Below are 15,066 nucleotides of genomic sequence, written 5' to 3'. Positions count from 1 at the left end.
AGACAGGAAAAGGCGACTGCCGGTTTCCCCTGGGTGGGTCAGCCCAGGGGTGCCGTCTACGTGAAGCCGGGGCCAAAGGGATGTGTTACCTCTGCCGGGGGGCCTTAAAGGTCCAATCACCCAGCGTCGGCTCAACCCCCAGGATCCCCTTTTCCCCGGACACGGCAAAGCCACGCACGGCTAGGCGTGGGAGGGGTCGAAACCCCCCGTTAGCTCGGGTCCGTGGTGTCGCTACACACCAAACGCCTACTTGCGCAGACGCCCCTGCGGGGGCGCCGGCGCCGGCGCCAGTCTGTCTACCCGGCTACGACGGCACTCCTCCCGCTCTCCGCCACCAGCAGCGGCGAGCTGCGCGCGGCGGTGGCGGAGTGCGCGTGAGATGCCGGCTCCGCACTGATCCTCGCGCATGCGCAGCACGGCTTATGAGGAACCACGCGAAATCGGCTGCGGCTAGGCAAGTGTAGCTAACGCTACAAAAAATAGGTGTTCCTGTAAGGACCGGCATAGTCCACATGCAGTCGTGACCACGGTTCTCCGGGAACGGCCAGGGCATGACAGGCACTGGTCGTGACACTCTTTGATGCTCCTGGCAAATACGGCACCTTTGAATGGTTATCGCTATATCGTTATCCAAGCTAGGCCACCACACATGGCTACGCGCAACTGCCTTCATTTTGGACAGTCCTGGATGACTCTCATGCAGCAACTGGAGGACTTCCCCTTGTAAGGATTTTGGAACAATGACTCGGTTGCCCCACAATAGACAGTTCCCTTGCACACTCATCTCATGAAAGCGCGTCTCGTAGGGTCTTCCCTCTGACCCTAGGTTTATCTGGCAGCCTGACCACAACGCTGCTCTTACTTGCGACAGCACCGGGTCCCTGGAGGTGGCTGCCGCAACAGCATTTGACGACAGCACCCCTGGGTATACTCCTTCCAGCATTAACACTTCGGCAGGGCAGTCAACAATTTCGGCAGTTGGCAGAGGTAGCCGGCTTAACCCATCGGCATGTGCAATTTGTGAACCCGGCCTATACTTCAGGTCGTAACTGTACACCGACAATAGCAAGGCCCACCTTAGCACTCTCGGAGAACAGGATTCGGGAACTGGTTTGTCTGCTGCTAGCAGGCCGAGCAGCGGTTTGTGATCTGTGACGGCCTCTAAATGCCGGCCCCATAAGTACTGCCTGAACTTTGTAACGCCAAATACAAGGCTCAATGCCTGCTTATCTAATTGGCTGTAGTTTTTCTCCGCGGTTGCCAGGCTGCGGGAGGCAAACCCAATGGGGCGCTCTTCTCCAGATGACTCTCGTTGTGCCAGTACTGCTCCAATATCGAAGGGAGATGCATCACTGACAAGCACAGTTGGCTTTCCTGGGTCAAAGTGTGCCAATATAGCAGCAGAGGCCAATAGCTCCTTGCTTCTCCGAAATGCCTGCTCTTCATCAGTTTCCCAGCGCCATGGTGTTCCCGACACCAACAAACTATTGAGCGGCTGTAACACGGCAGAAAGGTTTGGCAAAAACCTGTAAAAATTAACCAACCCGTGGTAAAGTTCCTTGACCGCTCGGGGTGCGGGGGCTTCCAGGACTGCTTCAGTCTTAGCCGGGTTTGGGCGCAGCCCAGCCGCACTAATGATATGGCCCAAGTACTGGACTTCTGGTTTCAAGAATTCGCATTTGGATAACTTCAGTCGCAGTCCCGCGGTTTTCAGGCGATCCAACACTCAGCCCAAATTTTCCCAATGCTCTTTCTTACTAGTTCCTGTGACCAGAATATCGTCAAAGTACACTACGACATGGTCAAGGTCGTGCAAGAGATTTTCAATCTCTCGCTGAAATATAGCCGGAGCTGATGAAACCCCGAATGGCAGCCTTGTGAATCAATATAACCCCCTCGGAGTGTTAATGGTGACTAGCTCTTGGCACTCCTCATCGAGTGGGACCTGCTGGTAGGCGTCTTGCAAGTCAAGCTTTGTGAACTTCTTGCCCCCTGTAAGCCGCGCAAAAAGTTCCTCAATCCTAGGAATAGGGTAGGACTCGACACTGTCACCGGGTTTATGGTAAGACCCGAACCCGACCGTCGCGCTTCCATACAGGAACGATGGGCGCGGCCCACTGAGAAATTTTCACCGGTTTGATAACGCCTTCCCGTTCCATCCTCTGTAGTTCTTCAAAAACCCGATCACGCAAAGCAAATGGTATCAGACGTGCCATGACAAAACGCGGCTTCGCGCCCTTTTGTACGGATATAGAAGCTGCAACGCCGTGAAACGTGCCAAGCTGCTCCGAAAAAACTTCGTGATATTGGCTTACCAGGTCTTCCGTAGACTTCACGACGTTGACTCCCTCCGTCTGAGCGATGCCTAGCTTGAAGGCCTTCGTCCAGCTCCGCCCAAACAGCGTAGGACACGCCCCTTTCACGACAAATAGTGGTAGCTGGCGCTCCTTGTCGCCAAGTTTGACCATTGCTTCCAGCTTTCCCTGGACGCGTTTCATGTCGCCGAAAAAACTTCTCAGCTGCACACTCGATGGCTCCAACGGCACCGACGGAAAGAGCTCGGCGAACTTGCCATCATCAATGGTCGACACACTAGCGCCGGTGTCCAACTCCATATCTAGCGTTACGCCGTTAACTTCAACCGCTATGCGCATTGGCTCCGAACTAGCTGTGTGAAGCGTCCACAAGTCGAAAACTTCGGGCTCTTCAGCAGACAGGCAGGTCGCCCAGGTTGTTCACGCGACTAGACTGGCTCCGGTCGAAATTTCCACTCCCCGGCTGAACTCTGCAAACTCTAGCAAGGTGCCCTTTTTGGCGGCAGTTGTGACAGATCGTGCTGCCGTGCCTACACCAACGCGTAGAATGAGCTCCCCCGCAACGAAAGCAAAAGCTATCATTTTTCCCCGAGGCGACAACGTTCGCTTGCTCCGCAGCTTCGTCAGATAGTAGCTGTGCTTGCTGACAGCTCAATGCGCGTGAATCTTTACGCGCAGCCTCAATAGCTACGACAGTGTCCTTCGCAGTTTCGAAGGTTAAACACGTCGTTTCCAGCAGCCGTGTTTGCATGATTACGTCATTGGTTCCGCTATCTGGTCGCACAACATGCGCTCTCGAAATGTTGCGAAATTGCAGTCTTCAGCTAATTTCTTCAACGAGGCAATCTAGTCGCTTACGGTCTCCCCCTCTTTTCGATGCCTCGAGAAAAACTTGAAACTTGCCACTACTTCTGATACGCGAGGAGCGTAGTGCTTGTCGAGTGTGGCAAAAATTTCGGTCAGTCCTGCTTGGTGCTAGGAGGCCTCATATCAGCGAATAGGTCTCTGGACCGCAGCATGTCAAAAATACAGCTGTCTGCTTGTCACTCGGGGTATCGTTCGCGATGGAGTACAGCTCGGCCCACTCACAGTATTCCACCCACTCCGATGTACTCTGGTCGAACGAATCCAGCTTCCCGACAACAGGAATGACGTGTGATTGTGCTGCGCCCGTCCGGTTAGTCAGTAGACCTCGTCGCCACTTGTGATAACCGGGTAGTCCTGGGCCCTGCCGGTCGCCGGACCGAATCACACACACACACGTTGGCGGGTTCCACTGACTGGCTGGTCATGTGCGCCGTATTTATTTCATTGCAAACATCGACGCCCCCGGGCGCCGGAACGGCAAACTAATCACAACGGTCTACTAATTTCTTGTTTAACGATATATCCCCGGGGGCGTTGTGAAGCTGCGCGGCACTGATCTTGTCGCAGTAAGGGCGACATGAGCATCTCCTACAATGGTCCACGAGGTCCCTACCTCCTGCCAGCGCCTGCCGCTCTGTGCTCCCACAACCTATGCACCGACCAGCGTGGTCGACCTAGCAACGGAATCCTGTATTAAAACTGATAGCTGGGACAGTGCGTATGAATTCATGTTTGAAACTTTTCTAGAGCGCACAAAAGACAAGGACACACAAAGAAGGTACAAACGAGCGCTTACAACTAAGTAGGTGTGGGAAAACGTGTATCAGTCAACCACGAGTGGCGCTTACCGATAAAGAAATTTCTTTCTTGAACTGTGGTTAACTTGTTGTATTCTGCTATGCCTCATGACTTGCTCTGCGCATGCTTTGCGATGATTATTTGCGCTTATATGTTTAGTCCCTTTCAAAAAATAAACCAGTTGGGAGTAAGCACTTGTTATTTATACCTTCTTTCTGCGTAGTCTTTGTGCACGCTAAAAAAGTTTCGAACATGGAATCCTATATATACCACTGCGGTTTTGCACAGAACAAAAACGCGTGGCACAGCTCGCTTTACATGGCTTGTTTTGGCCCGTTCACCGCAGCACACATGCATACAGACTTCCTCGGTACCATAAAATTATGCTTTTCATACAACAGAACCTGATGCGTGGTAGCGATCCCTCGTTAGCACTCAGACATGAGGTTGATTACCTGCTAGGAAAATGTATCACAGGGCTTGTGAATTTGTGCGAGCCTCCCAGGTGCATGTGGTCAACGATTGTTATTTATACATGCTTGCAGGTTGAATATAATAAAGTTCAGCAGCTCAAGTCTAGCGCTGGTCCCGTGTTCCTTTTCCTTGCCGTCCCCTTTACGCTAGTAATCATGTCCAGTTATCAAACCTCCATCTGCCCCTGAACTTTCTACAGCTAGCAATGTAGAATGTCCACAACCACCTGATTAGGCGGACTTGACAAGGCTAGCAAACGCATGCTTACAGTATTACTGCAGCCAAGTGACAGAGCTAGCCACACCTGAAACAGTCCTACATTTTGCTTCTGAAATATTAATGCTGGTAAGCAAGATGCGAGGAAATGGTTCCACGCCGTAGCAGAGATGCTCCACGGTTCCACAATATTCAAGAAACCACACTGCCACTACATGTAACTGTCTATGACGTTTATTCAACGACATGATTCCCCATCAGTTTGCAACCCTGTAGGGGAGGAAAAAAAAAGCCCCCTCAAGTGCCCCAGAAAAATACAAGGCTACATGGCAACCAGAAAGACGTCACACACACACACCATGCCTTCTTTCCTGCCTTGCACTTCTATTTTTCACAACACACATGCAGCTTCTTTTGTGTGTGTATGCAGACTCATATGCTTACATTACACCACCACTTCTCTCAAAGAAAGGGGGTCAAACACTATTTTGTGGCAATTTTACGAGACACCGAGGCCTCCACAAATGATGCGCGAGTGTCCGCAACCTTAGCACTCGTCTTCATTACTATGCACGTGCGCAAAATAACATTGAGACACCTCAAGTGTGTGAAACTGAGGGTGTGTGTGGGTAAAAAAAAAACGGGAGAGGGGCCTTGATAAGCCAACACGCACACTGGTATGTTGCAGGACTGCTTCAACCTTGCCATTGTGAACTGTGAAGTCGAAACTTCAAGGTTGATAGGCAAAAAAAAAAAAAATAAAATGAAAATAAAATAAGGACAATGCGAATCATCACAAGCCACATGCACGCGCACACACATACACACACAACAGTAGAACAGAAAGTCTGCGTGTTCGTGTCACACCATAAAGCAGCGGTTGAAAGTGAATGCAGCTCGCGCACCACTAATGCGAGCCTGGAGGATTGCTCTGCAAAGGACACCCACTTCTGCAGGACAACTTGCTGTCGGCAAACTATGTCGGGATCTGAAGTGCGGCACACTTTGCTTACTGCAGAAACCAAGACAGCACGGGATTGCGTGGGACGGACAAGATCCGAACACCAGGAAACACCTTGAGAAGTACTGCTGTTGGCCAGCAATGACAGCCTCCAAACATAATCCGACATGCTCGCCATACGGCCAGCACTTCCATGGAGTTACTAGGCAGTACCCACAATAAATTTAATATTGAAGTGACGCGACAGCATGCCTCAATGGCACACCCGAGCAAAGGCATGCACCTTATGCAATATTAGCAAGCACAATTTTGTTTCAACAAAGCCTTACAGATTAATTTAACTGCACACTGTGCCCAAGATCTACAAGCAAACAAAAAAAAAAATGCATCATCCGACATTCCAATTTTTAGGCAATCAAGCAAAATTTTGAAGCCAACACATCTCGAGTTGGCAAAGGAAGATATCCTGTTGTGCACACTAAGTGCAGAGTGGATTTGCCTTTTGGGAAAAAAGAATTTGTACTACACTTGTGTAGGCCACAGGCAACCACTCTCCCCATCAGCACAAAGAAAGCCCTGTCAAGGAGGGGACAACAACCAAAGGACTGTTCAACTACAGCCATGGGCCTTGAGTTTTGCCAAGAGGCTTCCCGTGTGAACGAGCCACTTGACAACTACAAAATGAAAACAAAACAAATCGTGACTTTTTGAAAAGCAGCAAGGCAGAGAGGCATGAATGAGGGAGAAGCGGCACCTCGGACGTTCCTGCTGCCACGCACACATGTCCATAGTCCTCCAGGGAGACGAGCGGGCATGACAACTGTTGCCATCTTCTTCTTCTTCCTCCTAAGTTGGGATAGCAGGGGGATCCGTCTCACAGCACACACGTGAAAAACAAGGCAAAGGAGGGGGAAGTCAATAGTGTAGCCACACGCAAAACAACCTCCCGGCCACCGCTCCCTCCTCTTGGAGGCAGTGGCACGACAAGATGCCAGCTCAGGCGGCCACGAGCGAAGGGAAGTCGTTCCAGTCGTCCACCTTGGGTGCAGACTGCTTGGGTGGCTCGCCACCAGCACCGGCACCGGCGCCACCGCCGCGGTATCCGCCTCGCGGTGGCCGCTCGCCACCCTCGCGGGGTGGTCCACGGGGCCCGCCGAAGCTGCCTCGGCCGGGGCCTCCACGGCCCATGCCCCGACCTCCACGGCCGCCGCGGCCCCGCCGTTGATCCGCAAAGTTGATCTCGATGTCCACTACCTGGCGCTGTCGACCGCGACGCATGTACTCGTCTTCGTCCTGCAAGAGTCCCAAAAGAGCAAGTGCTTGAGACATCGTTACAGCTAATGGCACATACAACATCGCCAGGCATAGCCAAAAAACTAAAACGCGCATCAAGGAGATTTTACTCCATTAATTGTTTGTAGGATGCGCTAGAAGACAGCAGGACCCGGAAAAAAACAGACACTAAAACAAGAGTCGACAAATGTGATGTACAGTCAGTGTCAAATGGTTACGTGGTGACCGTGAGACAGATGAAAAAGCACTATATTCCCACTGCTTGGCCAGGCAGCCCGGTATTTAGACTTCCAAGCCTGCTGTGAACACAGGCTAGCATGCACTCAACCAAATAAAGCCACAAATTACTGGGAAATTCCAAGGTTTTTCTCAGACCCCGTGGTTTCTTTTGGGCACTTTTGATGTCAACTGTAGATGGGCTAGCCAATGCCCAGACTACGTACAGACATGCTGATAAGCTTCAAGATAAGGGCAGGTGATAAACAATCCAAGGCATTTTGCATGAACCTGCATGAAACGGGCAGCTACGAGTGGCGACAATGAGATCTTGCACTGCGATAGTCAGATGCTAGCACATGGGCAGAAATCAATGTGCCTGACACTTGACTTGTGAATGACTACCGTGGCTACCTCGCACTGAATCAAAATTAGAAGCGTCCGTCACCTAGAGCTAGTGTCTCACGGACAAGACAAAAAGAAAAAACTTTACCAGTACGCAAACCCAATTATCTTTTTTTTCCCCTAGTTACGCACAGCAGACTGAATGCCAGAGGTGCATTTACATAGCACGCCGATCGCAGGAATATACGTAAAAGTTGTGTAATCGAATAGCTCAGGCAGTAACAGTGATCACTTTTTGAGAAACAAAAACAGGAAGGTGATCATGAATGCCGCGTACAGTAGAACCTCGGCGATACTATCACAGCTCGTAGGAATTTCGAGGTGATACAAATTTTTCTGTAGTCCCAGCCAAGGCCCATTATCCTGCAATGTAATGGAGTATAGTTGTGAACCATTCTTCACCTTGCAGCGTTGGATACAAACGAACGCTACTGCGCAGGTTCAAACAGGTGCTGCCGTGGAAGACACGGCAATCAAGAGCGGGCGTTCGCACCGCACTGCCAGTTTGTCAGAATCAGCCATCAGCGGCGCGTGGTATCCTCAGGGATTGTGCACGCCAATCTTGGAGGCCCTAATACACCTTCGCGTGCCTTCGTGTTTAGATTACAGATGGCATTTGCGCTGCTGTGTTTGAGGCAGCGATGTTGTACTGTGTTTACACATGCCTGCCATGTCGAATCAGACATCCTATGAAAGGTGGACGAGGAGCAAAAGAGGAAGCGGACTGTCTTGGCGAAGGAGCTAGGCCTTGCAACGTCAATATGCACAATGGTTGGGGCTGCGCACACCGGCGAACTCTCCGATTTGGATGGGAGAGACCCGAATTTTGAGCAAACCTTTCGAAAAACTGCCCCCGCACCCCTTCGATAAGAAAACAACAACAGAATACAGCTGTTCTAAAATTTTCTGGCCTCCAACCATCGGGTGCAAAGCACTCCTCTGGTCATTTTCGCTGCAGTACTCTGGTCTCACGCAGAAATGCGTACTGTAGTGTGCACGTATCTCACAGGAGTACGGCCACTAGCGTGGGTTCGGACTTAGCGAGCCACAGGGCCGCGTCTGCCGTCGCCTCGCGTGAACTAGCGCACCGCTGCACACGTACGTTCGAGCGCAAAGGCGCCAAGTGCAGCGCGGCAAGTACACAGTTCTGCTCTAGAGATCCGCAACACTTTATTGCCTGCGGCAACACCCCAAACGCCGTACAACGCCCGCTCCCAAAGGCGGTGGGAGAAGCAAAAACAGGCTTCACCACGCCACGAGCGAAAATACAACACAAAGGGTGCCGCTAGCACGTCTCCGCGGGCAAAGGGCTCACGGCGACACGCCGCTGAGGAAAACAGTCCCTCGCGACTATGCTGCGTACTGTCACGATCCGCGACCACAGGGCCCGATCGCTCGAGTGAGGGCAAACTCCACTCGCGTTGGCTTCGATAGGTACGGTTTCGGCGTAGTATGACCACGCGCGAATGCACCGCACTGCTCTTCAGCCTAGCGTTCGGAAAAGGACAACGTAAGGTAAGCACTGGCGCAAGGCACCGTTAGCAAACTCCGTCCGAGCGAGCCCAAAAGAGGAGCCGACGGACGGGAGAGAAAACGCATGCTTACCCTACGAGGTCCAGAGAGGTCCTTAATTTCAACTCTGCAGCATCCCAGTGAGATTCAAATGAACAAGCTTTTACTGTATTTCATATTCTCAGTTAATTCTATTAATTCATACTTATCGCTTATCCAAATATGTTACGCCAAGACATACTCGTGCTCGCATCCGATATAATTCAAATAAAACTTCCCTCAAGATGAATGTAGCAAGTATGGAGACCACCAGTGCCATAGCACGAAGGCAGTGGGGCACTATGTGCTTGCAGTCACATGATGTCTGGCCTTGTATCGAGAGATCAGCACAACCAACAAGAGGTGCAGATCTCGAAGGCCATTCCGCTGCACACAATTGCTAACGGTGTACTGATGGAGGAGGAGGAGAGGTTGCGGAAAGGAAAAGGCGCAACTTCTGCAACCCTAATTGGGAGCACGGCTCAGCGTCTGAAGGGGAAAGGGAGATAAAGATGAGAAGAGAGAGGATAAGGAGAGGAGGAATGCTGTCCATGACCGAGGACGCGGCGGGCAGCTACTACAGTAAAAGCTCGTTAATTCGGATTTCACGAGAACGGAAAAAATGTCCGAATTAACCGAATGCGGAATTAACGAATGAACAGGAGTAACAACATTAAAATCAAGTTGGAGAAGCATACCTTTATTTGCTGAAGTATTTTGTAATGGTCGTCTGCGTTTTCACGCGGATTCCGGCTTACATTACAACTTTTCTTAACTTTTCCAAATGGCCAACAGCACGCAAACTGTCGGAAGTGCTCAGGCAAACGCCCTCTAATATCAAAAGCGCCTCCGAGACTTCCCGTGAGGTGCGATGAGGTCGCGACGTCATTAATAATTTCTTGATCGGGCAGGAGACCAGTCGTGGCAACACAATCATCAATCGCGATGTAGTCCTGAAGGGTCATATCTGTGGGAAGGACAGCATCGAAGGTCGGGCAGTCACCGTCGGTGGACTTGGCTGACACCTCGTCGATGCCACCGTCGGCTACTGCCGCATGCTCGGGCCTCACATGTAAACACGGTCACAACGGGAAAAAAAAACAAGAACTCCGCAAGAAGAGACGGTGCCGACACAACACAAGGGAAAATGGCGTCAGAGGCGCAGTGGAGCGAAGAAGACGCCGACGCTCGGTGACGCTGCGATCACCCCCACTAGTTGATGACGATGGCGATGTCACTCAAGTTTCGGTTTCGCCCCAGTGGTGCCAGCGCTGCTTTACCACACTTCTGTAGCGGCAGCCGTCAGAATTTGTCCGAATTAAGCGGTGCGGAGCCCAATTCTGACGAATTAACGAAGGTTTGGTCCCATAGATTAACATGCACTTTGGCCGGGACCAATAGAGCCGTCCGAATTATCCCAATTAACGGGCTTTTACTGTATAGCCGGTTGGCCAGTCCACTGTCCTCAAGGAAGCGAAGAACCGCCTTGAAAACCTTGGTGTGGTGTGTACTGATGGCAGCAGATACAATGCCTCCTCTAGAAGTGAGCCGACATTAACTCCGTCACAATGATGGTAATGGCTAGGTTTGTGCAAATCGCAAATTTTAGGTTCGAAGCGAATAGAGATTTTGTCGAATAATTTCTAACTGAATTTGAATAGTATAGATAACATATTATAAAGAAAAATTATTATTAGTCATGACCGAACTAACCTGCACAACATTTTTTAAAAATTAAGAACAAGATGTGCAACTGTCATTCTTTTTGATTCAGAGGGAAGTGGAAGCAACCAGGCCCGTAGCCAGGATCTTTTTTGGGGACACCCTACTGGCTACTGGCCTGGAAGCAACCAAGGGTGTAACTACAGTATAGACCGCTTATAACGTAAGTCGCCGGAGTCGCGAATATCCGCACTATAAGCGGTACCGCACTATAACCAAAACAACCTTCTCCAAAGGCTGCACTTGCGCAAAACGTGTTGAGCATGTAGCCTCGCGTGTCCGATAATCGACATATGCGATTTGGGGCGCTTACAACCACTTAAATCTCCGAATGTTCAAAAATTAACCGCCAAAGACCCGCATTGCCAACGAAATGAACACGGGGGGAAAAAGCAAACAAAACAAAGTGCCATCGCGGAAATTCGCCGACTACGTTTCAGGCCACCTCGAGGAATGCGCATTACACAGAAACCATGTCGAATCGCGACCGAAATTTCACGTGCTGAGCGGTACCGATCGTTCGATTTCACGGGCGCGCACGCGATGTCCAAGACATTGCAATCGAATCCGGAACCACCATTCGAGAGTTGCATGTGCCGACCATGCCCTAGTTTTCATTAACGATATGATTCCCTTCCCTTCAAGTGCAGCCATCGCAAAAAGTTTCGTTGATTCCGCACCAAACCGCAACTTTTATCGCCCGCGACCGCTACCGAAAAGCAACCAACGCTGATTAGGCCTAGCCGGCGGTTCAGCATATTGTCGCGGGAAGTTTGTCCAAGACAACATGAAGATCGGACGTCGAAAAGATCGCAATCAAGTACTAACCCAAGAACAGCGCGCGTGATACGAAGTTTTGTGTTCGCGGCCGGGAGATCAACGGCGACAAAAGCCCGCCAAGCTCGTTTAAGTCCGCGCACTGGCAGAAAAGGCGAAAGCTCGCGTCATGAAGCCGCAAGACTTTTCAATTCGCGGACGAGGTAGCAAACGCGATATCTGTAGCAAGTGTGATAACGACGGCGCTTTTCCCGACAGGAAACTTACTTTAAAGCGCACTTGATGAGGACGCGATCGTACGTTCCACGCGGAACGCACTGCCGGCAAGCGGCCGCGGAGCCTTGCCGCCGCCGGTGCAAAGGCTACTCCGTCGCCTAGGCAACCACCATCCTTCCCCACTCGGCGAGCCCGCGCAGCGCTGCCGCGGTCTTTTTCCTCCCTCCGCCCCTCGTTCGTTTACTGCGCGTGCCCTCGCCCTTCGTAACGACCTCGTCGCTCCCTTCCCAGCGGCGTACCTCCTTTGAGAACCGCACTCGCTACTGCGTTTGTCAGAAATATTTTCCCGCAACCGCATTATAAACGGTATTTCATCTTGGGGGACTGCACAATAAGCGGTATGCGTATACATGCGGTTCTATGGGAGGGTAAACGGGAGTCGAAAAAGACCGCATTATAACCGGTCCTGCACTATATGCGGTTACGTTATAAGTGGTCTGCACTGTAGCAGCTTTTTTTTTGCGTGGGGGGAGAGGGTGGGGTGTATTGAACCATACCTTGTGTATGTTTGTGTGCATGGTGTGTATACAGGGTGTTTCAAGAAATGTGTCCAACCTTCTCAAAAAATCAGGAAAATGCGATATTTGTTTGCTGCCATCAGAATTGGCTTTTCTGTAGTGGCAGGGATTTTGAAATGGTTAAAGAAATTATTTGGGACTATAATTAAGAAAGTTAATTAACTTTTAATTAGTGGAGTTAGGTGGTTTTGTCAAATGGGAGAATTGAAGTTCTTTATGCCAGAAAACCAACCCAACTTTGAGATTTCGAAAAAGTGGCATCTAGTAAAAATTACGAAGTAATGAAATTCAACCAAATTCGATGGCGAAACCTAAAGAGAAACATAGAAGGACGCAACTGCCATATTCTTCTGAGACGTCCGAAATGAGTGAATGACTTTTTCTGTAGCGCTAGGCATCTTAAGGTGGTTACAGACATGACTTGAGACAGTAATTAAGAAAGATAAATTAATTAACTTTTTAATTAGTGCAGTTAGGTGACTGTGTCAAATTGGGGAATTGAAGTTCTTCGTGCCAGACACCCATCCCAACATTGAGATTTCGAAAAAGCGGCCTCTAGTAATAATTACAAAGTAATGAATTTCAACTGAATTCGATGGCTTTCGCTGTTGAAAGCCGTTGCACTTCGTTGAATTTTATTACGGCACAACAATTACTAGAGGACGCTTTTTCGAAATCTCAAAGCTCGGATGGATTCCTCGCATCAAGGACTTCAATTCTCCCATTTGGCACAATCACCTAACTCCACTCATTAAAAAGTTCATGTAACTTTCTTAATTAGTGTCCTAAATGATGTCCTCAACTACGTTAAGATTCCTGCCGCTAAAGAAGAAGCAATTCTGAAAGGCCCGAGCAAATATCGCATTTTCCTGATTTTTTAAAAAGATTGGACACATTTTTTGAAACACCCTGTATACATGCAAGCAAAACTGAAAAATTTGGGTGGTAGTGTTACCAACATTGCCCTCGAAAGCAACTTTGAATAGTAGCAGGATTTGACTTTCGGTATGTGCAATTGATAACCTGTAAAATATGTTTTAAAATTTACTACACTTAGAGCATATAAGCCAGTGCAATGAGCCCCTTATATAAAAAGATGCTTTATGTCAAAGTACCTCTTTCCCCTTGAATGAGACACATTTTCTTGGTCCCTTCATGTTCCGTTCAGAGAGTCTACTGTTACAGGAGAAGTAATTAGTACATATTTGGAGTTGCCCACCTCACTCTCCTCCTCTTCCTCCTCCTCCCCGTCCTCGTCCGTGATCTTCTTCTTGAGGACGTACATCTTCTTCCACTCGGCCTTCTCCTCACCACCCTCGCCCGGCTTGCGGATGTTGAAGCTAGCACGCGACCGCTTCTGCTCCTGCTCCCGTTTGTACTCGTCCAGGGTCATCTCCTTGGTGTCCTCGGCGGCATTCTCACTCGCTGCACCCTCCTCGCCCGCCACACCACTGTCCTTGCTGAAAGGAGAACAACATGCCGCCTCTTATCACACGAATGAAAGAATTTCGAGGGCTCGCTCCTGTGTTTGACACAACCCTAATGCAAACCAGCAGGTAACAAAGCCAAGGAAGGTATAGGGGACGTTAATTGTGCCGTCTTAAGTGTATTGCAGATAAAGTGAACGAAAAGACAACTTGCCACCGGCAGGGACCAAACCTGCAACCTTCGGATAACGCGGCCGGTGCTCTACCAATTGAGCCCGGCGGCGGTCATCCTCTCGTCCACCTTATCGGGTATTTATGTGCATGCAAACCTGGGAGTCAGCACATGGTGATATACCACCTTCCTTGGAAAGCATACAGTAAAACCTTGGCAATATGGTTGTAGACACCGCTGCCACCCAGTACCAGTGGCCAAGAACATTTTTCAAAGCCTTTTTTTATTTTATTTTAAATGCGAATGCATTTCTTGGTCAGGGGTTGTCCTGCGTCCCTGGCCGGCGTGCGCACAGATCTCTCCGCGCGTGCTCCTCCTCGCCCCTAGCAACAGCTGCGCCGCGCCTAGCAACCGGAGCAGGTGGTGAGCGGCGGAGGGTAAGGGAGAGGAGGAGTGTACCCGGTGAGGGCGCTCGCATCGCGGAGCTGGCTCGGCGGAGACAGCAGGGAGCGCGCGCTTTGGTGTCTTGATAGCGATGGAAGTCGGTGAAGTCGAATCTCTTGCGGCAACGATACCACTAGGACGAAGTGTAACAATGCAACTCGAGCATTACGCCTCTATGTGCACACTCTAGTCTCTCTTGATTAATCGCACACTCATCGGGTGCACCCAAATGCATTCGCATTTCCTCACGATCCCCTTTGGGGAGGTGCGGCTTTTTTATTCTAGATAAGGGAAGCCGACTGGATGCCAGGAGTGCATTTACATTGTGCACCAATCGCAGGAATATACTTAAAAGCTGCATGATCAAATAGTTCAGGCAGTGATTGCAATCCATTTCCTAAAAACAAAAACAGAAACATCACAAATTTCTTTTTCAAATAACATGGTGATGGTTCCAGAAATGCTTCCGCTCCTTTCATCATCATATACAGCCTTTAGCTGATCATTTCCGAGAGTTCAAATTTCGTTTAAATTTGAACTCTCGATTCAAATTAACAAGGTTTCACAGTACTAATTCTTCAGGGCCAAGCAAAATATTCCTATCATCTGAAATTCGCATGGCCCAAACCAAGCC

General features: G+C 50.0%; 1 protein-coding gene across 2 annotated transcripts in view; it reads right to left on the bottom strand.

Annotated features, from left to right (window-relative positions):
- Nucleotides 1-4,888: 4,888 nt before the first annotated feature.
- Nucleotides 4,889-15,066, bottom strand: part of LOC119404024 (plasminogen activator inhibitor 1 RNA-binding protein) — a 48,899-nt gene continuing 38,721 nt past the window's right edge. Inside the window, exons 6-7 of one of the 2 annotated variants that reach the window (XM_049419327.1) lie at nt 13,609-13,840; nt 4,889-6,924 (exon numbers count right to left, since the gene is read on the bottom strand). In XM_049419327.1, the coding sequence (XP_049275284.1) occupies nt 6,628-6,924; nt 13,609-13,840 (529 nt within the window). In that variant the 3' untranslated portion in view covers nt 4,889-6,627. Of the gene's footprint in view, nt 6,925-13,608; nt 13,850-15,066 lie in introns of both variants that reach the window. The other variant, XM_037670650.2, reaches the window with a different exon arrangement.

Source organism: Rhipicephalus sanguineus, chromosome 9 (assembly GCF_013339695.2).
Source record: "Rhipicephalus sanguineus isolate Rsan-2018 chromosome 9, BIME_Rsan_1.4, whole genome shotgun sequence".
In the NCBI taxonomy this organism is placed as follows: Eukaryota; Metazoa; Arthropoda; class Arachnida; order Ixodida; family Ixodidae; genus Rhipicephalus; species Rhipicephalus sanguineus.
The sequence above is the reverse complement of the archived record's forward strand: the minus strand, read 5'-3'. Positions and strand labels throughout refer to the sequence as shown.